This window comes from Siniperca chuatsi, linkage group LG14 (genome assembly GCF_020085105.1).
Source record: "Siniperca chuatsi isolate FFG_IHB_CAS linkage group LG14, ASM2008510v1, whole genome shotgun sequence".
Lineage (NCBI taxonomy): Eukaryota > Metazoa > Chordata > Actinopteri > Centrarchiformes > Sinipercidae > Siniperca > Siniperca chuatsi.
The window spans coordinates 1,887,568-1,912,287 of record NC_058055.1 but is presented as its reverse complement, the minus strand read 5'-3'; the positions used below and the strand labels follow the sequence as shown (position 1 = coordinate 1,912,287).

The window sequence follows — 24,720 nt, the reverse complement described above, 5'->3', positions numbered from 1 at the left end:
TAAGTGTGTCCTGCATGTCCATCACTCCAGTGAACAAAGCAACACCTTCAGTCAAATGTCACAAACAGATATGGAATAAAATAATGCCTCATGTAAAGTGCATGGTATCTTGATATTGAACAGACATTGTTTACAAACAATGCTGAGCAAAAGCAGACAACCCAAAAAAGGCAAGATTTACGTGCATGTTGAGCAGCTCATCCTTTGGTGCAGTCAACTTTCCAGGAAGAATGAAAACTGTGTTTTTGTCATTGATCATTTGTAAACATTTCTTGTGTAAATCCTTTTCTGGAAATGACCAAAGCAAGTGTTTGCTTGCAAAACGTTCTTCAACAACACCCAATGTACAAAATTATTAAATGAAATTACAATTTGAAAGCTGTTACTAACACACCTGGTGCAGGCCAGTAGGGTTAACAATACATCAAGACGTGGTACCAGCTATACCATGAACCCACAGGATGATGCACACATCAACCTGGATGGAAGAAGAAATCTACAAGGTTACACATTAGTTGGTACAGCAGTACCAAACATATAGGTATATAGCAGAATGGAGCTAGGAACTGGTGAGATTATCTTGCATTCTCAAATAGAAACAAAACGTCAATATTCTAAAAAGCAAAACTGAATTTTAATCAGACTTTGGAACCCTTTTGCTCTTCGATACAATACAAATTATTCAGAATTTTTTTTTGTCTAGTCAATCATTCCCCCCTTTCATTAATTTACTTACACAAAGATGTGTGTAGCTTTTGAAAATAAATATTTCAATCACTGTCACCAATAAATGAACATTGTCAAATTGCAGGAAAAAAATGTGAGCTCATATAGAAACATTGTATTAAAAACAGGATGTAACGTGTTAGCTGTGTGCCAATTCAGGTGTTGCCGTGGACAAACACGTCACAGCCCAACCCGTTTCTCCTAAAAATGTGGCTAAGAAATACAGCTTTAATTTTCATAAAATCATTTCATCCTTTACAACCTCAACAACTTCATTACTCAGTGCAGGTCAGTTGTTTAGTGGAATGTCACCAACTCATGAAGCAGGAAATATCATGTGACATCATACTGCATTTATCAGTCACAGTAAAGACATCACTTGAACTGGACCAATGGACTGTGTTGAAATGAAATGTCACAGCTCATACTGAAAACCAGGCTAACCAGGAACAGTTCACCACTGAGATTTCCACTATGTTGGTGGTTTGCAGGCAACTTCCCGCTGGTGAACTGTATATTTAAGCCATAATAAGTTGATGATGAGGGTTAAATGGTTAAATATATATATTTTGTGAGGTCAATAATGTTAACAGGAAAATCATAATTGTGAGTTATAAGTTGTGAATTTGGGTTCATTAATGAAACGACTGAAAAGTGAATATGCTAATGTGTTAACCAAAACATATTGCTTGGACACCACCTCTTACAAGTGCTTTTATTTAAGTTTAAAATAGACACAAGTCTGGTTGAATGATTCAAATCTGCAGTTTGATCATGTCTTAAAACACAGCAAGTACCAGTACCAGCAGTTGTGTTGAATATTGCACATCCACAGGAAACAGAAGACTGTTGCAACATGCATAGGTCCGACATCCTTTTCATTTTCACACAAAAATCCCCACTGGCCTGTAAAATATCATGTGTTACAATGTTCACAATAACTTTGGAAGTACTGTATTAGATTTAGCATTAGTATCAAGCCAGTATATGAAGATATATTCTCTTTTACATGTCATCATGTTAAGGACCAACAACACTTTCGAAAAACAAGGGTCAATTATTGAGGTGTCTCATCATTGACCATTTTAAAATGTTTTTCTTGTTGCTAGAGAAACGCTAATTTTTAAGATAAAATTCCAAAATATAAAATATCTCTTCAGCCCAAGAACAACACCCTCTGCATGACATATACCTTAGATTTGATTCAGCCTGCTTTCACTGAAGTTTAGATGTGAAGGAGGGTTAAATAAAAATGTTCTAGTACATTTATAAGCTTTCATTTCTGATATACAGTAAACCTACTCTGTTAAGGCAAGTGGTGACCAATACGTTATGGAAAATTTGCAAAAGAATGATGGCAGATCTATATGTCTTGAAACATATTGCAAAAATAAAAGGAAACACTAGTGTTGCTCTACACATATCAGTGCTGAAAATATTTGTTTTTCCATCAGCCAATTTAGGACACGGGACAAGAAAAATATGATCTACACAGAAACACAATTTTCATCTTCAAAGTACACACTCGTTTCAGTAATGGTGTGTGTTTGAAGTGCTTATCAGTCTATACAGGTACAGTATGTGGTCCATACAAACAAGTCAGGGTTCAGTCTTCTCAGGTTTCACTGTGCCATCTTACACAATAATCAGTGGATCTGATTTATATTTGCTTTAAAAATTGTATTCATTACTGTTATCATACAGTGCCTCTTTTCGTTACCAAAAACAATGAGTAAGTGCACTTTTGAAATGTTCCATTGATTAGAAATATACCTGCATTTAATGTAACTACTATATTTACTTGATAACAGGTTGGTTGAAACATGCTGTCTAAATCAAATAGCAGGAATACTAGAACATATACAGTATCACTCACAAATCGTTGCAGTTAAACAGAACAGGAAGGTTATCACACTGGCAGATGCATTAGTCATTCTAAGTGCTTTAAGTACATAACGGGTTTTTACTTTTTTATTTTTAACAAAGCGAGGTACTATATTGTATGCCCTTTCAAACAAGGCAAGCCACTGGTGAGTAAACTATATAGTGGATATATTGTATCGTGCTGGGTCAGTTAAGCGTCTGCTCAGGACATCGGGACTCATCCACTTCTAAACAAACAGGAATAAATCTGAGAAAGCTTAGTTCAGGCCTCCTGGCTCTCTGTAGCTGATTCAGGATAGTCCTTGGTGTCCTGTCAGATGTTCTGCTGAACATTTAAAGGTGGTTTTAAAGGTTTTTAAACCGGATCTGGCTTGGGAGCAAGTTAAAAGGGTAGTTCAGTGGATTGTAATTGTCTCACAATTTAGAGGTCAGCCATGATTGTAGCTATTAATACAGCTTTCTGTTTGAACCAGAGGCAACAGATGTAATCACTAAGGTTCACTGATAGGCCACCTCAGGGTCAATATTAGTGTTTCAGGCTGAGGTCACCAATGACTAATACTGTACTTTGTATCCATAATCAGTATGTTTAAATGTTTTCATACCTAACAATGAAATAACAGGTTCACAATTTTTCAAGTCTGTCTTAAAACAATAGTCAGGTGCCCATATGAACATTGAAACAGGTTTTGCTTGCTGTAAACATTCCTCCTTTTCATACTGGCCATTAAGAGATTCCTTCTTAATGAGCTTCCAATACAAGTGATAAAATGTGGCAAAAATGTATTCAAAAGTGTACTAATATTAGGCTTCATCAGTCTGAGTTAGACAAATCATTTGGGTATCTTTTAAAGTTACAGTACAAAATTCCCGCTTCGTGTTACTATTCCTTCATAGCAGGTCACCAGGGAAACACTGTCTGGGAAAACGCCAAGATATTGTATAGAAATTATATATGAACTGGAGAACGTTTCTCATTAAGACTTTGGAATAGCCTGCCTGAGGAGAACAAGCCCTCTGAATCAGTATTCTCTTCAGAGTAAAGTTGAAAAACTCACCTTTTTAGTCTTTCAAATCCTTAATAACTCCATAATACAGAATATTAATATCTGATACTTCACTGCATTTTGTGCAATTTATGCGTTCACTTTACTTTCATGTTCAGCCTTCTTAGTTTTTGCCTTTTCTGCCAGATATTTTTATACTTTCAAAAAGTATTGGAATTTTTATGTTTTTATTCCTATTCTTCACTGCCCTGCTATTACTGTCAAAAGACAGAAATGTGTTTCAGTATTAAATTTAATCACTACTTTGACCACCATCTCCACTCCAAGTCTACAAAATACTGTGAACATCAAATGTGTCTTTCATTATAATATTCCCATCCATCCTAACACAGTCACACCATACTTCATCACTCAAATAAAATATGCTCTGTAAATGACCTTTAAATCAAAGTTAGATTTTCAATAATAAATAATTCTGTGCTTTTGTTCCCTCTAGCAATTTAAGTAGCACAATATAGTGTTACATCTCTGTTGCTGAGAGCAGCTTTCTCCTTTCACTTATCATTGTCAATGCAACAGCTGGATGAGTAATGTCTGCTTTTGAATAAACAAAACATGAAAATCTGACATTGAATAATACATTTTCCTCACACATCCTCAATGTCATGTCAGAGAAATAAATACAGTAATTCAAGGAAGAAATGACGATGTAAACAAGCACAAAGCAAAGCTGTGTTCAGGAGATGCACAGATGCAAAATCAGACTAAACATTAAAGGTCCAGTGTGTAGGATTTAGGGGGAGCTGGTCCTCTTCCCAAGTCCCCAGGAAGTGCGCCGGACTCTGAAGCCAATTTGTGGCCAAACTGAATTACAATTTCCACGTCCGTCATGTGATGCACACTGTCCCCATATACTTACATTTTGAAAGAAGTATAATGTAAAATGGTGGATACATTTCTTTGAGTGTCACAAGGCCAGTGAAATGATTTGTTTCAGAATCAGAATTTGATCCAGGGAGGCAGGGTTAAAGGATTACTAGTGCTCTTGCTCCTGTGGTGCCGCACAATGCGGAAGCTATGCTGAAGATCCGGATAATTTTATATATGGAAGTTGAACGTTTTTGGCTTCCTGCACCACGGAGCAGCTTTCATAGGAATGAACAGAGTCCCGCCTCCAACACTGTATCCAGTTCTCTTTCTGCCATGTTGCACATGTTTCTACAGTAGCCCAGAACAGACAAACCAAACACTGGCTCTAGGTAGGGCCTTTCGCATTTCTACGTAACCAAAGGCCACCGTAGGTTCTCCTACAGGCTTGGAAAGGGAGCGGTATTCAGTTCTTTGCAATCTGCAACCTGGATGCCACTAAATCCTACACACTGGTCATTTAAACTTCTATAATTTGCTAGTTGTTGCCGTGTGAAGGCAGGGTGAGGAATACCTACTTTCATTCCTATGTTAGCAAAGCAAAGAAATCTGCACTGTATATGCCACCTCCAGTTTCCTGGTGTGCACACATACCCCATATTTATTTAGTTTTCATTACATTTCTTTTCCTTTTTGTTCAAATAAAAATCAACGAATACACAATACAAAAGGTTCATGTTTCAAGACCTAGAATTTCCTAACACTCTGTAGTATACATTCAGGAACATTCATGTTGAGTGAAAAATTAAGCAATAACCAAACAAAAGAATAAAAAACAAACAAAACAAACCAAAACAAACATATTCACAATAATTATTTATGAAAAAATGTCATCGCCATACAGTTAACATAAGTTACAACTCATTACTAGTTTCTAGCAGTCCAGACTCCCTTCCAGGATGGTGAGTTATTATAGTTTCTCCTTTGAGGGGATCCAGATATAGGGTCCTGAATGTTCCTCTATGACCTGTTTGCAGTGGTTATAAATGTCTTCTAAGGTGTCTCCTTGAACCAGGGCTGTAAAGCAAAGGGAACTCTTTATGTACTGTGGAACTTTGTATGGATACATCAAATTTTAATCATTACAGTCACACCTTTTCACTCATGAAGCCTCACAGCTGTCAACTGTTTAAAGCCCATATGTATAGGATTTGAAGAATTCTGACTTCTAATGGTAGAATAAAAAAGGACCCTGTGAATTTGCTTCCTCGCTGTTTGACACAAATTATCACCAGGATTGTCTCAAGTTCTAACAAACAAAAACATTTGCCATCAGAAAATATGCTATTATCACATAAAAAAATTACACATAGGGGCTTCAACATAAGCTTGTCTTAACAAAAAATCTCATTAGAATCATTGTAAGTTAAAATCCTCCCATGTACTTCTATCAGTTATGTTACAAAACTAATATATCACACCAATGCTGTTCCCTTTATAATTGCAGAAGTTTGCTTAAACATTAACTGACATGTTCAGTATGTCTACACTGCCAGTCTGGATGGGGCTCAGAAATCTCTCTACAATAATCCAGATATTTTTGGCATCTTCATGCAGCCATGTGAGCACAACTCTCTCACTTCTTTTGTTCTGTGGTAAGTGGGAAGGACCCAGCTAGCCTTGTGTGCTCATATACTGTGATCAACAGTGAAGGACAAGCTGAATATAGATGGCTTCTTTTGTATTTGTGCTTTTTTTAGTAACATACCTGTGAAGAATTCACCAAACTCCTGCTCCAGCTTCATAGCCCTGTCAAACGTCTTCCTGGCTTGTTCCTCTGTCAGTCTCTTATTCATGTCCCTGCATGGGACACAAAACATCACACACACGTTATGACAACTTTGAACTAAATTCCAAGTAACAATTTATTTATTTAACAATTTTATTTAACTCCCCCTATTTATCATTTATAAGCAGAATACAAACATTTAAGAAATTGATTAACACACTATAATGTAGTTGTTATGCAGATATAAGGATATTTTAAGTGTTTATTAATGTACTGTATTTGTATATATGTATAATATGACTACATTTTATATTACAACTGTGTTTTACTATATTGTCCTTCATTATCTGTTTATATAGCAGCCTTCACTTATGGGTATGTACAGGAGGAATTATAGTTGTTGATCAATACATTAACTCTAACTACAGTGTGTTATAAACCATTTATTACATTTTTTATACATTTATTTATAAATGATAAATACTTAAAGTAAAGTATAAATTCCAATAAGTCATTCAGTAATATAAAACAAAATGTACAGTAAACATGTAGGCTAGTGGAAGACTGAAGTATTATTAAAGGGAAACTTATATGAGTGGTATGTAATAAATGACAAAATGAATACTCACATTAATGAATCAATAGACTTAGGTTTTATGAAGATGGCGATGGGATAGAGTTGTGCTACTTGTAGTCGTTTGATGGCATTTCCAGACACATCCAGAATGCAGTGTTTACCCTGAGACAGAGGCATGAATTTACAAGAGATGTACCACTTAAAAAAATACAAACTCTAATCTCTCAGATTATAATATCAAAGCCGCACTATGGAAGATAGCTCCATCCAGATAAAGAGATGAGACCTTTTCTTTCCTTTGGTATAAAAATCACAAATCAGCCAGGTTGATAAACATGGGCTGTACAATGCACAGTACAGGCCTCACACTACAAGAACTGAACTTCGCATTTATGCATTTACATTTTTGCTTCCATGTGGTGCAGCTACCCTGCAGTTTTTATAAACAAGTAAAGATTCTCACCCTTTCAGCCACATATTTCACAGACTGGACACTCGTTCCATACAGATTATCATTGTACTGTCCCGCCTCAATGAACTTGTGCTCTTGGATGTCCTTCTCCATCTGCTCTCTGGACATCACAAAGTGGTAGTCTCGCCCGTCCACCTCGTAGTCCCTCTTCGGCCGAGTGGTATCTTTGGTGCAAGGAAGACAATAAGCTCTTTATAAGTTAGTAACTAACATGCCATAACAAGACCAGTAGACACTTGTTACATTTCCTTTTCAATTCTCACTAAAGATCTCATTGGAGTCTATAAAACGCCAAGCAATGCCCTTCGCAAATATTAACACTGTACATTATTGCCAAATTAGTTGGGATACCTTGTTGTATTTACCACAAACAAATGAGACCATGGCGGAGATGATTGGGAGCCTCTTTCACACACCACTGATGTTGTCAGTGGTGTGTGTTTCTTAAAATGAACACCATATGTTCCAGAAAAACCTGCTACTTTCATCAGAAGTAGAATAATTACTGCTGCATTTATTTATTTAGGACCGCGGTTTGGCTGCTCTGTGATGTGAAACAAATGATCCTACCAATCCTGACCTAGTGCCAACCAGAGTTTGGTAAGTTGTTTATGGCAAATATACTGAATCCTCAAAATAATTGTGGTACACATTTACCTTTAAAGATATCCACTCACATGTTTAAGTTCTCATCATGAGATAAGCACCTTTGTTATTTTATTAATTATTAATACATGGAAGGCAAGTGGGGTGGATTCTCCAAAATATTCTTAGAGCTTTGGCAAAAAAGGAATTCCCAATTATACATTGTTAGCATACAATGTACTGGACAAATTTCAGCAAATTTCACTGGATATCCTTAAAGAAGAGATGGCTGGTAATGAATGCTTCTACAAAGGTAGGAAGTGTACTATTCTCTGATTCAAACAAATATGTATGCTAACACTAGTGTCCCTAACAATAACAGTTTTAAACTAATTCTACACAAACAGTAACTTCAAAATAATAAAAGGAGTATTTATGGGGACAAATTACTTCACGACTCACTTTCTAAATAAAGGGATGAAAGAATCAACTCAGCTTATCTGCTCACTTACCTTGGCGCCCTGAACTGTTAGCAGCTTCATATGGTTTAAAAGGTACATTGAAATAAAAGAGATGGGTGAGTCAAAACATGCAAAAAAAAAAAAAACTGCTTTGGTTGATGAAGAACACATTACACAATGCACAGAGGAGTGAGGGGATCCTGTTAGGATGAGTCAAAATGGGGTTACATGTCTGTGCTGGGGTCACACACACACAAAAACACAAACCAGAAAAAACTGTAACTTAAGCTGATAATGGACAAATATTCATAACACATCCATTCTTCCACTCTGAAACACTAAAAAAACAACAACCAACAGAGCACTACTTGACTTGATCATTTCTATCCCTGTGTAATATTTCTATAATATCCAGGACATGTCAGGGCTTAGAACATATGTGGTAAGATTTGAGCTTAACATACTTGATATTTTTGAAATTTTATATTATGTCATTTCTGACATCAACATCAATGCAATATTTTTTTAAATGTTCCTAAACTAACTTATGATTGTAGCTACTGAACAGAGTTTGTGATATTTTCACATATGATATCAGTATAATATTATAGTGAAAACAGGCTTAAAACAAAATGTACTTACTGGAAAAAATGAACAACTGACTCCTTAGAGTGTCTTTTAGTACAACTGAATTTTTTTTTAGGCGACCAAAATGTTCTGAACTGAAAACACACTGTGAAAGGGTCAAAGTTCTTAGACGAAAACACCAATAGCACCGAAAAAAAAGTTCCTAGCTAGTTAAATGTACACAGTGCAGTGGATACTCATCACCTCTATCCTGAAAGTCGCCGTGGTAGCCTAATCACAAGGTAGGCCATAATTTACAAAATTAATATCATGCTGTATTGAAAAAGACTTGGAACTAGTGATTGAGACCATAAACTCATTAGGAAAGTGTTTACTGAGGTAATAAATCAAGTGAGAAGTAGGGTCATTTTCTCATAGACTTCTATAGAATCGGACCAATTTTTGCAACCAGTGGAGTCGCCCCCTGCTGGCCATTAGAACGTCTGCAGGCTTCATTTTTCAGACCCGCAGGCTACGTCCACTTCTTTTATACAGTCTGTGATTTTAACTTGGGGGTTTATGGGGATTGACTTGCTTTTGGAGCCAGCCTCAAGTGGCCATTCAAGGAACTGCAGTTTTTAGCACTTCCTGGAGGTTGCTGCTTGGTGCTACTGCAGCAGTCAAACCTGAGCAGAATAGGTGGAATATTCACACCCACATCCCAGAGATATGTGCCAGTGCAAATGGGAGAACACACACCACTGCTGCATTATCAGCCCTTACCGCCAGTCTAGGGCTGTGAAACTAGAGGCAGATATCTGTAAACACATTTGTAGTTTACATCTGTTTCACTCTTTGGATGAATGGCTTTAGGTGCAGACATGGCTGTCACTAGTTTTCTTCAGGACATGCAAGGGAGCTTTTTCTTTTTGATTTGATTTGATTTTAATGTGGGATGGAAAATTCATGTTACAATGAAAACCATTTCATTCAGAAGATCAAAAGTGAAATAATTGTCATTGTTTAATTATAACAGTAAATGCATAGTTTAAAAGGAAATACACATAACAATGAGTATTATATTTCCCTTTTTTGTTTGATATGTTATTATGTAGGCATTTTAAATCTTCCACAGTCCATCACTGTTTTAAAGGTCCAGTGTGTAACATTTAGGAAGAGCTATTGGGAGAAATGGAATATAATATTTATATGTATGTTTAAGTAAGTATGTTTTTATTAGTGTATAATCACCTGAAAATAAGAATCGTGTTTTCATTACCTTAGAATAAGCCGTTTTTATCTACAGAGGGATCCCCTTCCATGGAGGTCACCATGTTGCACCGCCATGTTTCTACAGTAGCCCAGAACGGACAAACCAAACACTGGCTCTAGGTAGATAGGGCCGTTTGTGTTGTTTGTGAGTTTTGCGGCCACCGTAGTTTCTCCTACACATTTTGGAAGGGGAGGGTGAGGTGAGCGGTATTCAAATGGTTGCCATCTGCAATTTCACTGAAAGATGCCACTAAATCCCACACACTGGACCTTTAAACTGAAAATGCAATACAGTGGAGAACACTGGTGGGTGATGTTGGTGTGCAATGAAACTTAAAATACCACACTGACTCCACAGCGGATACGATCATGGTCATGACTGATTAAGTAGTAGGTAAACACATTGATAAACACAGATGATGATTTCACAATTTCTACTCATTAGTCAGTATCACATCATGCTACAACTATTATGTAATAGCATGAATACAACCTGTTATTTCACGTATTTATTGTTTCACTGTTGTCCATGAACAATTTGAAAATATATTCCTGCTCCGTTTCCATTAACTACTTACGTGGCACACAAGACCCAAACTTGTCTGGAAACTCTGATATCAGATCATCATTGATTCTGTCCTTCATCGGTCCAAGGATTATGACGGGTCTGGCATAATTAACTGGAACAAAAAAGAAATACTGACTGCATTTCGTAAAGATATCTTTAAAAGACAACACTTCAGCAACATTGATTGTTTATTATGCATTTTTTATGTGTTGTGTGCAGGGGAGTGTTAGTTCTTGTTTGTGTGCAAAGACGCTTTACAAAATATGTATATATTTATATATATATAACAGAAATATGAATATCAAGTATGTGACAATAGTGGACCAAAGTCAATGTCATTCCTGCTGAGCACTGGTTCTTTGCTGTTTGTTCCAGCACACAGCACCATATCTGATAGAAGCAAACTACAACCTGTACAGTTCTCATTGTGAAGTATTTAAAATGGAATGCAATCTTTGGCCTGATTGGTGGGATTCAGTTAATATAAATTACAATTTATTATGTTTTAATTTACTATACTACCCTTTAGGATCTGTCAATGCAAAGCTACTGTAACATGTTGGTGACAATTATTTATATGAACTCTTCTGGGTAACAGTGTGCCATTTGATAGCTGGTAACAGTTACTGTGGGTGCTGTGAGATCATATGGGATTTGTTGGGTCTCTGTAAATATTATAAAGAGTACGGTCTAGACCGGCTCTATAGGAAAAGTGAAATGAGATAACTTCTGTTATGAATTGGCGCTATATAAATAAAATTGATTTGAAGTGAATTCTAATTAATTTCACTTACCTAAACTAAAGTGGTGTAAGTTGCTGGAAAATCACGTTATTGAAAGAGAAACACTACATTTGTCTAACAAAGTGACACAGCTAATAATGTAAATACTACATTTAAATGTTAGGATTATTCAGGTAAGCTACTTATGTTGATTCAGATATACTCTTTTCATTGTTGTTCTTTTTCCAACTGAATGGAGTCTTGTGGTAGTAGTCATTTATAGTAACGACCTCTCTCTCACAATAAGCACTCCATACAAACATTTGACGCTGAGCTCTGCGTCCCTGCTGCTACACTGCTGCCTGCTGTCAGAAACGTACCTCCCGCTGCCTCCCCAGCCTCCTCCTGTATTAGCATTTTGTTTGATTTTGGAATATTTTTAGTAAGTGTTCATGTACATTAAATGTTGTGCATCTCAGGCTCTACCAGGGGGTTAGCATCTATGTCAAGCTTGCTCAAATGTGTTCCTTAGCATCACATAAGCAGAGCCACACTGCATATTGCATATGCAGTGTGGCTGCAATAGTCAGTCAGTGTCCTGACTGATTCGAGAAATTTTCCCTGCCTGCCTTAAATTTCAGTTACACCGATGTGTTTGAAATGTCCAATGGTACCGTATACGTGAGCAATACAAGAGTGAAGCTCATTATTACACTATGATTCACATGTTGAGGGCTGGCTTTGATGACACATTTACTGGGAAGTGACAACTCACTTTCTTGCCGCATCACAGGTTCATATGAGAGAATTATGTCCTCTTGACTTCCTGGTGGGGTACATTGTGAAAAATATTATGTTATTTGGACAAATTATTATTACTGACATCAACAACATGCCATATTTGGTCAAAAGCCACATGCATGGCAGCATATGTCACATGTCATTTTGGTCTATCTTAACTTCTACAAGTTGACTTGCTCATGCTAAATAAATTAATTACATGGTCAACTGTCACATTTCAAATTGAACCAAAAATTTCAAAATGTCATTCACTATTAAACAGTTAGAGTTTAGTGTCTCGCATTTCTCCAGCTTCCCAATTGAATGGATTGAGGACTTCAGGAAACTTGATAGAATATGGCATAAAACTTTATATGGGATTTAAAGATACGTACCTGGCAAAAAGGTTAGGCTAAACTATGGGGAATTTAAACAGTTACCTGATGTTTTTGTAACTTCACTGTACACACATTTAGCAAATCATTTGAGTTTTTGTTGGACAAATGTGATGCTCTATCTCAGCTCATGATGTTGTTAAGTGTGTTTAATATGGTTTAAATGAGAAATGCTGACATTAGGTTATTTGAAAAACACAAGAAATATTTTCTCACTCTGCATCAAGTGATAGGTGCAGAAAGCACAACATTAAAATAAAAAAGGAATCCTTAAATTATTAAATTAAAGTATCCCAAATGACTGAAATGTTTACTCCAACAGTGAACAACACATAATTTCATAACTTACAAAGCGAGCAGACTTAACTATGATTCTACTTCAAACTGACATGCTCATAAGCAAAGACAAAAATGTTTTAATGGTTTATGTCCGAGTCATGCAAACATGCATCAACATCTGAAGAAAGGCGTCAGTAAGGGGTGCAAAGTCTGGTCAGCATGCCAATATAAGTCTGGGAGGCTCCAGTACACAAAAATCACTCTGGTGACTCATTGACCAGAGTGTGAAAACCCTGCAGGTGACCTCTAGTGCCAGTCAAAACATCAATCCTGGTTCACAAAAAAAAGAAAAAAAGCTAAATCTGTAAGAAATCCTTACATGACTTTTATTTCTTGCGACATGAAAGAGGCGTGAAATATAGCAACTTTTTGTATGACCTAATATCACCCCTTGTGATCTATAATAAGCTACTTTGACTTGGCAAGTCGCACCTTTAAACAGACCAAACAGAGAAGTCCAAACCTAAATGCCCTTCTGAGTTCAGTGAATCTGCTTCACCCCTTGTGACTGAGATTAACACACCACAAACTGAGAAGCAAGACAAATCCAACAAATGCAGCATGCAACAGTGCAGGCAAGAGAAACACGTCCAGACAGGAAACGTGATGGGGGGGTTAAACAGAGATGAGGAATCATTCCTGGACTTACTGAATGTCTTTGTCCCATACCCATCATCACCTATCCCCAGGATGTCCTATTGGCCGTCCAAACAGAGCCAGAGCAGAAGAAAGAGAGGAAGGAGGACAGCCGCAACATAAGCAAAACGTTCGAGGCAGTGAAAAGAGGAAGCTGTGGGTCCACAGATCTGTTTCTGTCCAGACACTGAGCAGCCAGCAGGGGCGGGCAAATACAACATGATAACATGTAGGCTGGTTGAGACTGAACCTAAATGATCTCTGAAGGGTAGAACTGGGTAGAACAATATCACCATATGGATACATATCACACGAAAATAAACAGCATTGACATGGCTTGTCTCCTGCTGACAGATCAGAGCCAGAATGGCATGACTGTGATCCAACAGAAAGAGGAAGAAAACAAAGACAACAGGAAATGATCATGAGAGGAAGCAGGAAAGGCCTCCACGAAGCCTCTGCCCCTGAAATCCACCTGTGAATCCCCCTGTCAGCCCTACATGTGGCCTACACTGACTCTCTGCATTGAAGTACATGTGTGTCTGTGAGCTTACTTACGGTCTGAATCACTGCCATCCTGCTCACCCTCTTTGTTCTTGTAGAATGGGAACTTTCGTGTAAAGATGAAATTCTTTTTACGTTTGTCATTGAATGACTGTGAAGGGAGAAAAAGCATGGGGGCAAACAAGTATATCTGTCACGTTCATGCAGACAAAACAACTGCTAGCAGAAAGTGAGACGTCAAGAAGTTTTTACAATGAAACCTGAATATAATATATATATAGTAATTTTGATGTGATTTTGTTTTCACTCTATTATAAAAGTTAATAAATTGTAAATCTTTTATCAAAGTAGGTCTCAGTTATTTAAGATCCTCATTACAATGATGCTGTGTTCCATTTCCAGTTAGACCACTTAGAAAATAATTTTAAAGGCAGGGAATTTTTTATATTCTTGTGATTTCATTTGGTAAAATACAGTCCCTGTGGTAGCTAATTTATGTAGCTAATAAAACAAAATAACATAAATTTATCTTTTCATTTGCACTCATTATCACATATTATTTAAAGATAAATTTTCTCAAGCCTATTCATTAAGTCTGTGCAGCAGAGTACATGCTATATACTGTAAGTGTTGATACTGTTGGCAAAGGAACCCATAATGAGTTTTTTTAACCAATTTGAAACCAGGAAGTTTAAAATGTATGCTCTACAGAGTTGTTTTCATTGGGCCTGTTCATTCAGCAAACGTGACTAGATTGTGGGAAGTCAGATAAACTCAACGTTATATAATTAGTATAGAAACTTAATTCTTTTAGCTGTTATTGTCAGAATCTGTAAAAACTTAAGCATAAACTCATAAAAAAAACCTTGTGAAATCAATTTAGAGCCCATTCATTTACAACAGGAATGTATGAATTAAACAAACTTCTTAATTTCAGCCATCTGGGGGAATAACCTACAGGTCCCAGTACTTCTTGATGTGCCACAGCTGCATCAAAGGCATTCAAAGTAAAAGCAAGGTGATCATGCTGTGAGAGAAGTAACATAACTGGGGTTTAGTCATAGACAAGATTGTCATAAGCACACAAAAAAGACATGCAGTGATGGAAAGAAATGATGGAACTCAAGAGGCTGGGACTGCTGTCCATAACATCGTTTGAAGACAAAATGCTACTGCTGATGTGTAATTTGTACAGCTACAGTTTTGAGGGCTCCGTGTGGAGAGTCACGCTCGAGTGTAGTAACGGCCCAAACTTTAGACACCATTTCCTCCTAAAGTTCATGTTTGTTACTTATTAAAAATCCGGTTTATACAGTAGATGTGTTCGAAGGTGAACATTTTACACTTGCTATGGTGGTATTAGTTTAAAAGTTGGTAGAATATACTTATAGAATATACTAATATAGTTGTATAATTGAAATATCTGTGTGAAAAGTGAAACGTAGTTAAAAACTTATAAGTAGCAGAAAGTTTGACAACTGGAAGGTAAAAATCAATGACACAACAACCAAACAAGCCCAAGTGAAACCCAAATACATATATATATATATATATACTGTATATACTGTGTGTTTATATATATTTATTTTTTTAATGGACGTGTAAATGAAGAAATACATACACATGATGAAAATGGCCGATGTATTGAATCAATGAAGCCTTTCTAACTTCTGAATGGATATCAAACTACAGTGAGAACAGAGCTAAAGAACCAACATCTGAGAATGCAAATGATTAAGTTTGGTTTAACAGGAAGCCATACAGTCACTGTAAATATTTAAAGATGATCTTTTCTTGCACACAGGAAACTCAGTTATATCTGATATAAACATTGAATCATTAAATGAATGTGGTCATATAAATTGTTACTTTGCAGCTCTCATAAAGTCACTTACCCCTTTTGAATCAAATGACCCTGGCTTGGCATTGAATTTCACAGTCTTTAGACGTGCCCGCTCTTTCCTTTCCACCCTGCCAAGCAAAGAACCATGTCAGTCATTAACCACAGAGATGAAATAATATTAGTCATGCTGACACTGAACTTCAGATCAAGACTCAAGATTTCTTTTCTCCTCAGTCATTGTTGTAATTACATATGTAGAGAAATATCAATATGTTGGCAAATGAGTTGTAAGATGTGCTTGCATCAAATATGTGCTTGCATGTATGTACTAGGTCCACCTTAACACAGGTGTGTGGAATTAGACTACTTATTGATTTCGGTTTATTGTGAGTCAAGACATCCTAATGAAGGCAAGTGCATCAATGATTGTTCCTCTTTTTGAACAATCAGTTAAATCAGTTATTCCCACAAGTCATCGACAGGCTTCTGGAATTTCCTCAACCAGAAATGTATTTCTATTTACTGCTCACCGTCTTTTGCTGGGGATGACACCCATTTCCTCACTGTCACCATGTGGGGTGACACGGCGGGCCTGCCACCACTCATCATCCGAGGCGTTGATGACATGGAGAATGTCCCCGTACCTGAAGCTGAGTCCTTGGCTGGGGAGGCCGCTGTCCTTTGACTTCTCATAGTCAAACAGTGCCCTATTCAGTGAAAGAGATCAGGATTATCAGGATTAGTATTAGTATTAGGACTAGTACACTCAGGAAGACTCCTCCCTGAGGGCAGGGCCTAAGCAACACAGAGTAGCTTACATTTCAGAGTTCTCAGACCATTTTCACAATTGAGAATGACTTCCGGATGGGAGCCGACATGTCTTGATTCTGAAAACAGTGTCCAGATGACTACGACTGAAACCTTTTCTACAAAGGATTAGTATTGTAAATGCACTGAATTCCTATTTTTTCACTGTCATTCCTCCATGTGAGGTCTTTTCTAATTCAGTAGAAAGAAACTAGAAGCACAGATTTACCAGGTCAGAGGGAATAGTGACTGTTGGTCCATGGGGGTTGCTATAATAAGAAATGTTCTTCTGTTTTAGTCAGAGATCTCAAACCTGGTTTTACAGTAACATGTATGCGTGTGTTCAATATTTAATTAATTCAGGCCATACCCAGTTACATAAAGAAACATCATGAGACACATTATTCTTCTCAACATCTGTATGAAAAGTAAACATCACAACCCTTTTAAAAGACATGGAAAGAATGGCTTTTTATTTTCAGAATTTTCTGAATTTAACTTGAACATGTGAAACTAGGGTAAAATCCAAAAAAAGACCAACCTCACATAGAGCGATCTCTTTTGATTGGTTCGCAGGGATCCTGACCCAGAGCTCATGCTGTGGTTCATCATCTGTTCCCGCAGGTCATGAATTTTGGCCTCAAAACGCCCGTACTCTGCAAGACAAGATTAGAATGGATCAAGACTGACAGCCAGCTCTGCAGTCAGATTCCAGTCCATCATGGGAAAGAGGAGGTCAACCTAATGATGCTACTAAAACTGTCCCCTATTAAGTGAAAAATTGTTTATTTCACTTCTTGATTATTCTCACGACAGTAAAATTAAAGGTGATGATGATACAGAAAGGAAGTGTGCTCAAGGAAAATTTGCACTCAAAATGTGATAGTATATGTAATTTTCATGGTGAACTTAACACTGCACATTGATATGTATATCTATAGTCATATTTCAACAAAGTTTTTGCTATTTCTTTAAACTTACACCTCTTAAAATACTGTGTTCTAATTTGGTGAAAAGTAATTGTAACTTGTCACCAATTCCAGCATATATATCTGTTTCTCATGATCTGGAACCACCACAAGTCAGTGTATTTACCACTGTCTACATCTAGATTACATTTCCCATCGTACACATCATTTATTTCTTTTGTTTACATTGATGCACGTAGTATGACCCACCAACCAGTCAGTGACGTCTGAAGCCATTAACTGAATCGCTCATGGAAAAGTAAAAAAGGATGTCAGAATGTGAAAACCCGTCACTCCGTTGACAAGTATGCTTTTCCTGACAGTGCAGTTACTATGAGGATGAAAAAGCTAATAACTTGAGGCATGGCTGGCTAATCTGTCACTTCAAGAAGATCAACCAGTAAAGAGACGTGACATGTTTGTCATGACACAACCAATCACTGACAACCTGTATTCTAGAAATCAGGGCAAGAAAATAGAAGATATAGTGTAAATATAGCTAAAAATATTAAATATGTTGTAATTTTCTTCAGTGCTATCTAAGAAAACCCGTTTTCCAGCTATAATTGCCATTATAATCGCAATTATAACTGCCTCATCAAACTCTTCCATGCTTACTCTGATACTGATGTTCTTCTTTATCATCCTATGAGTTAGGCTACTAAAGAAATAACAAGGCTGAGCCTTTACAGGTCAGCAAAGGAAACTGAAATGAGGAGATCCCCTCTCATCGTCTACAACAAAATCTAATTTTAGAAACAGAAATTTCTATACTATTTATTTTAAACTTATCTTCCTCTCGTATTTTTCTGCTCATCTAAAATAGGTCTCACATACCTGTCTGCATGTTCACTTTGATGTTATATCTTCTACTGCTGTCGTCTCTTTCTTATATTGTGTTCCCCTTGTGCTCCTTCTCTCTGTTCTCTACACACAGTCCAATTCTGTGACTGTCGAGTGCAGCACTAAGTAGAGAAAGGGAAACACCTCTCTCTCCTGTGGCTGCTCATCAGACGCGCAGGGGCGGAGACAAGTGGAAATGGACACACCAAACAAGATAACTGTTTTTAAACCAATCCTAGTTTTCCAGTAATATGAGGAATTTACTTTCAGGTTGCAGAAGGCCATTGGCTTTTGCAGGTATTCTTTAATTTTTGTTTGGTGGAAGCCACTTTAGCCTGACCTTCACACACTCCCAAGAGTGTACAGTATGTGTGTGTGTGTGTGTGTGTGTGTGTGTGTGTGTGTGTGTGTGTGTGTGTGTGTGTGTGTGTGTGTGTGTGTGTGTGTGTGTGTGTGTGTGTGTGTGTAGAGTATAAGTGAAAAAAATACTTGTGGTAAAATTCCAATCCTACGAAATACAAGTTAAATTATTTACAAATTAACTCAACGTATTACTAATTACCTGGACAAAACTGATGCACTGATGTCCCTGTAATTGGCCATGAATATGTTACAAGAAAAAACTGTCTGTTTTCCTTTGCTCATCCAGCCTGTATCTAAGGAACTGTCCAAATTCTGTTGCCAACTAGATGTCACGACACATATAGCATCTGCTTAAGCTCTTAGACTGCAAATCTTGAGTAAATATCCAGAATCATCAGCTTCGTGTTAAATCATGTCATCACCCTTTTGGGCATGTTTTGAAATAGTAACATACAGTCTCACATACAGTTTATGTGGCTACTTACCAAAGATGAAGGTCTATGCGTAATTTTTTGTAAATCAATGTTGACCTCTATGTGACAAATCAATAAAGAAACATGACTCGGTCCACCTCAAACATCTGTACTTTTTGCAAAGTTCCAGTGTTTCTGAAGGCATTAGTCTCTTGAAATCCTACACTGCATTAAACTACTTTTTTTAACATTCAGCAGCCTGCTGACATTTACCACTTGTAAATCACTTATGTTATGCCTTAGAAAGGAAGACATATTGCACATAAAACCGTTGAAGTTCACATTTATCCCTGGTGCTATCCAGCCATGCATACAGTATAGTATAGACATTCACTGATGGCACCTCTGCCACCACCCCAATACATTGGAGGTGAATGGGATTTCATTTTTGGGGGTTCACAGCAATGACAACTTACATTTGTTAAAAAAATAAACAACAACACCTCTTTCTAGAGACAGTGTCCTGGTTACTCTGGACAATCCAAAGACATCACTGTGGACAGTTTTTACTATTTTCTACCTTTCTTGGAAAACAGCTCCCAATGAAAACTGCTGACTGTTGAACTGAACATTAAACACAGATATGTAATGAAACTAAATAATTACTTCATAAAGCTATTAGACTGAGCTGCAATGCATGAGTAACTGTGTCTGTATGTACTGATAATAACTCCCTCAAAACACAGCATACAGAAATACAGCATTTTCAAAGGGGAAGAAGAAAGGTAACTGTTTGAAGGGTCCCAACCTGGGAACACAGGAAGTAAGATAAAGTCAGGAGGGTTTAAAAAGTGCACATGCAGTGGAGGAGTTGGGAGAGGAAGGGATCAGGTGTGCTTCAGTGGGTGAAACACTTGGTGAGGAGGAGTGAACAGACTGTGATCACATTCACTCAGTGACTCTCACTTAGCCGAGCCCCGGTGAATGATGCTAAAGCTCAGAGCAGGCACAGGTGCCAATGGCACAAACCTGGTGCAGGAGAATGGGCCCGTCGCGTTGAGCATAGAGCAAGTTCTGATGGGTAAGAAGAGAAAGCAGTTGTTAGTCTCAGAGGGGTTTGGAGCCCAGTTAGTCCGCTGTAAGATGTCCCCTCAGACGGGAGCAAGGCAACGAGTTGGATAAGTGAGATGGGAGCATTCAATGAAACAGATTTTTGAGTCATCCCTAAACTAAGACTCTTGACTGCAGAGGGCTTCAGACTGAACTTGATGCAAGTGAAATAGCTTCTCGACTGATCTTTGCCACACTACTGAAGAGTCTCCTGTGAGATGGAGCAAAGTCAGTCTGAGCTTTTGGACTGTAAAATTTGCATCAGCTCTCAAGATCTTCTTAAATTAGGCCGTGTTTGAGAAGCCAAAGCAATCTAACACCAAGACCAGTCTCTTATGGCAGCTGTTGCCAATAATTTTGGCTCAGGTCTGACTGTTGTTCTAAGCATAAATCAAGAAATGTATAAAGAAGCCTTGACCCGGCAGATAAAGCTTTTGACTCCTTGAATGTTAGGTTTTAGATTTGAGAGAAAATACACTTGATGTAGATACTTTGAAGGCAAACACCCACCACAGCTCTTGGTATAAGGGTCTGAGTTTGTGAGTTTGGCACCTCTGAGACATTGAGAGGTCTCTGACCATCAGTCACTATCTCTATAGCCCTCGAGTCATTACTGCAGCTGACCTTAATCAGAGGAGGCATGTCACCAGTCAAAGCTGTCTGATCCACTACACGTTAACTTACAGAAGGTTAAGGCAGAAAGTCTTTGGTAGATTTGAATTGGCATGAACATGTCCCGCATGGGTTATTACAATTTACATGCTGATGCTACAGGACAAAGAAACCACAAACAAATTTAAGACAAATAGAATGTTTTTTGTTGAATCAGATCATATCATTACTTCTTTTTCTAAACCCTTTTCAGAAACTTTGTGTAAGTAAGAACATTTCAAATCAAATGATTTCAATGATTTCTTGTCCCTGGCCTTTGAAAAGACCAAGGACTAGAAAGTTCCAGCAAAGACTACATTAATAATAGTCATTATACTGTACAACTTCTGAGTCACTTATCAGCTCCACTAATGTCTCAATACTGCTTCCCATTACCACCCATTCAACAAACTAGGGAAATGCACAGATGCAGGCTTAAGCACACTTTTTTCCCAGCTAATTCATGATGCTGAGGCGAACACTTGGTGCATAATTTTGTGTATAACAAAAACAGCTGATGGACACTCACTGAGGGAGCTCTTATTCTGAAGGTCACAGGTGACAGGTCTTGACAGAAGTTCAGTTAAAGTTTCACCTTAACTCAAATCTCATCCATAAGAGAGCCGTATAAGAGTCCAGTCAGTGCTAGGAATCCTCTGAGTCAAATCCTTGCAGTCATGTGTGGTGTAATGAAAGGACAAAAGAAATCTTGGGATTTGAAAATGTCAAACCAAACATAAAATGAGAAGTGAGTGACCTTGCATCATTTCCCCGGTTTCAACTATAAGTTGGGACAATTGTCGGGCTAGCATCAAACTTGATGACCAGTGAAGACCTTTCTTGCTCTGAGTTGAACCCCACAGGCAGAATGTTTCTCATGCTACGTAAATCCCACCATCACTGCTAAGATGCAGATTGGTGAAGCTGTCACAACATGGAGGCAGAGCTGCCTGAGAGGCCAATAAAGTCTTATTTATATGTTTAACATTTTATTTAATGAAAACGTTTTAAACATAAAATCCATAAGCAAGTTTATGAGGGGCAGGATCCTAAAGGTACAGTATGTAGGCATCACTTTATTTTTGTAGGCTCTTGTATTGTTTGTCTTTTGTCCAAGATACAATGTATGGGCCGTTTCCAACAAAGGTAATGTGATCAAAAACAAATACTTCTGACACAGTCTTCACCATATGTGAAAAGAGAGTTCTGAGGGATGCTTTTATTGTGACAATTTAATATTGGGGAGTTTTTAGTAGTGATGTGTGAATAAATGTAGCTATGAAACATAAGGTGAGGCATCACTTGGCCTTATTACAACCAAATCACATGTGTAGGGGAGACCTACTCAAGCATCGTTCTGTGTATGTTTGTGCTGTTTAGCAGGACATTTACACCACAGGGTTCCTGTGGTTCTACTACGGTAACTTGTTTGTGCTGACTCACCTTCTGGTCTGTACTGGGCAATGATGGTAACCACCTGTCCCGCTCCTTTCAGCGCTGCTGCTGCTTGTTCATGTGTGGCTCCTCGTAGGTCAATGCCATTTACCTGTTAACAACAAGGAACATTCGCAGGATTATTTTGTGGAATTTCTGCTTTATTGGACACAGTACAATGACCTGCACCACAAATAAGCTACACTTTATCCCAAACCAGTGCAAATACATGGTATCCTTTAAATGCAAGGACACTATAGGGACATATTTGTTTTTTTTAAATTTGTTTTTAGATTTATTTAACTGTTTAACTACAAAGTTGTAATCTGGCCATGTCCATGGTTGAGGTGTAATGAATACAGGTTGGGAAAATTTCCACAGGACATCTAGTGAGAATGATTTATTGTGGCTTAATTGGAAAAAAAACAATCATCTGTTATCATCTTACATGCAAATCAATACTGTAGATCGCTCTCCCTCTCACTGTTCGTCTAATATTTTTGCAGACAAAGTTTGCCAACTATAAAAATCTGTTTCCAGAAATATGCTTGAAATGTTTAAACTCCTTCAAGACCTGGTGTGATGCGTCTAAACATATTGAGTGAATGCATATAAAAACAAATGCTTTTGTAACACATTCATTAAAGATTTGATTGGTGAATATAATTATCATGTTTAAGGACACTGGCTAAATATATCGTTCTCACATTATCACAACTTCCAACAAGATCAACTTTCACATAATGTCAAGAAGGGTGGGCTTGATATAACTCACATTAAAATGGTCATCTCAAAGAGGGAACTCCAAGGATGTCTCTGTTTCTGTATTGCTTTGCTCAAGAGGATAAACGGACTGTTCTTGTACAGCGCCTTTCTAGTCTTCCCACCACTCAAAGCGCTTCACACTACACATCACATTCACACACATTCACACACTGATGGCAGGTGCCAACTGCTCATCAGTCCAAAGAAACTAACTAATCAGTCACACACACTCACACACCGAAGGCACAGCCCTCGGGAGCAATTTGGGGCTCAGTGTCTTGCCCAAGGACACTTCGACATGTGGGCTGGGGGGAGCCGGGATCGAACCACCGGCCTTCCGATTGGTGGACGACCTGCTCTACCACTAAGTGACAGCCGCCCCAGATAAACACAGGTTTACACTTTTGTCTCTGACACACCTCTCCCTTCACAGTTGGTGTGCTGTCCTCCAGTGTTAGGGCAACTGAACAGTGGCAATAGACCAAAGAGCCCCATTTGTGAGTGCTGGATGTGTACGTACTGTAGAGTGTGTAGAGATAGAAGAGTGTATGGTGAATAGATGGGGAGAGACAGAGGAAGTTATTGTTAGACTTCAAAACCAGGCCACTGTTGGAATATTAACTGCCTGCTTTCATCAAGGTAGACAGAGGTGCTGATTGGATGCAAATTAACAGCCAGACAGTGCCATGTTGATTTAACAATCTGCAGGCAATACAATACCATAACACTACAATGAAATGAGACAGTGTAATCTGTTGCACAGTGTGGCATTAGTGTGGGAGGCAAACTATTACAATTAACTCTAATGAGGCAGAACAATCACATCCTCCCAGCTACTGCCCACTGTGTACTCTGTCTATCATCTCAGTAAGTCATCATACATACTGTACATTAACTGTTGTTATTTGTTATACGGCACTCGTGAACACTGACCCAATAATGCAGTATGTGTTTTTTAAACCTAAGATTGTAAAGCCACTGTTTTCTGCATGGCAGCAGATGCTGACTAAGTCAAGGGATTATTATTATTATTAAATGTGGAAACAAAACACAATACTGTTATTGCCCACAAAGACAACTAAAATCACCACTACTTGCCAATACTTATCACCTCATCAGCATAAAACTAACCATAATCAAAAAGCTCATTTTAAGGCCAAAATCGCAAGGACGAAAGAATATTCTTTTTGTCTGTTGACAAGTTTTATAAATATATGTATTTCACAATACTGTTTGTTTGGATAGTTAACATCACAGAGACACTTGGAAAGTATCATTTCATGCTGATGCTCTTCTGATTAGTCTTTGGCAATCTTTGGCAATCTGTGTGTAAGGTTAAGGTTAGCTGTATTGTCATTATACAATACAGGAC

At 37.7% G+C, this 24,720-nt stretch overlaps 1 protein-coding gene across 46 annotated transcripts in view; it reads right to left on the bottom strand.

The window, feature by feature from the left end:
- Nucleotides 1–1,427: 1,427 nt before the first annotated feature.
- dlg2 (discs, large homolog 2 (Drosophila)) overlaps nucleotides 1,428–24,720 on the bottom strand; it is a 208,837-nt gene continuing 185,544 nt past the window's right edge. For 31 of the 46 annotated variants that reach the window (XM_044222362.1, XM_044222378.1, XM_044222368.1 and 28 more), the window contains 13 exons: nucleotides 22,593–22,695; nucleotides 20,418–20,462; nucleotides 17,343–17,457; nucleotides 16,525–16,701; nucleotides 16,047–16,122; nucleotides 14,206–14,302; nucleotides 12,273–12,323; nucleotides 10,786–10,887; nucleotides 8,420–8,443; nucleotides 7,314–7,486; nucleotides 6,903–7,012; nucleotides 6,253–6,344; nucleotides 1,428–5,561 (listed from right to left, as the gene is read on the bottom strand). In XM_044222362.1, coding sequence (XP_044078297.1) covers nucleotides 5,455–5,561; nucleotides 6,253–6,344; nucleotides 6,903–7,012; nucleotides 7,314–7,486; nucleotides 8,420–8,443; nucleotides 10,786–10,887; nucleotides 12,273–12,323; nucleotides 14,206–14,302; nucleotides 16,047–16,122; nucleotides 16,525–16,701; nucleotides 17,343–17,457; nucleotides 20,418–20,462; nucleotides 22,593–22,695 — 1,272 coding nt within the window. In that variant the 3' untranslated portion in view covers nucleotides 1,428–5,454. Of the gene's footprint in view, nucleotides 5,562–6,252; nucleotides 6,345–6,902; nucleotides 7,013–7,313; nucleotides 7,487–8,419; nucleotides 8,444–10,785; nucleotides 10,888–12,272; nucleotides 12,324–13,660; nucleotides 13,707–14,205; nucleotides 14,303–16,046; nucleotides 16,123–16,524; nucleotides 16,702–17,342; nucleotides 17,458–20,417; nucleotides 20,463–22,592; nucleotides 22,696–24,720 lie in introns of those variants that run through there. The other 15 variants (XM_044222369.1, XM_044222388.1, XM_044222387.1 and 12 more) reach the window with 8 other exon arrangements.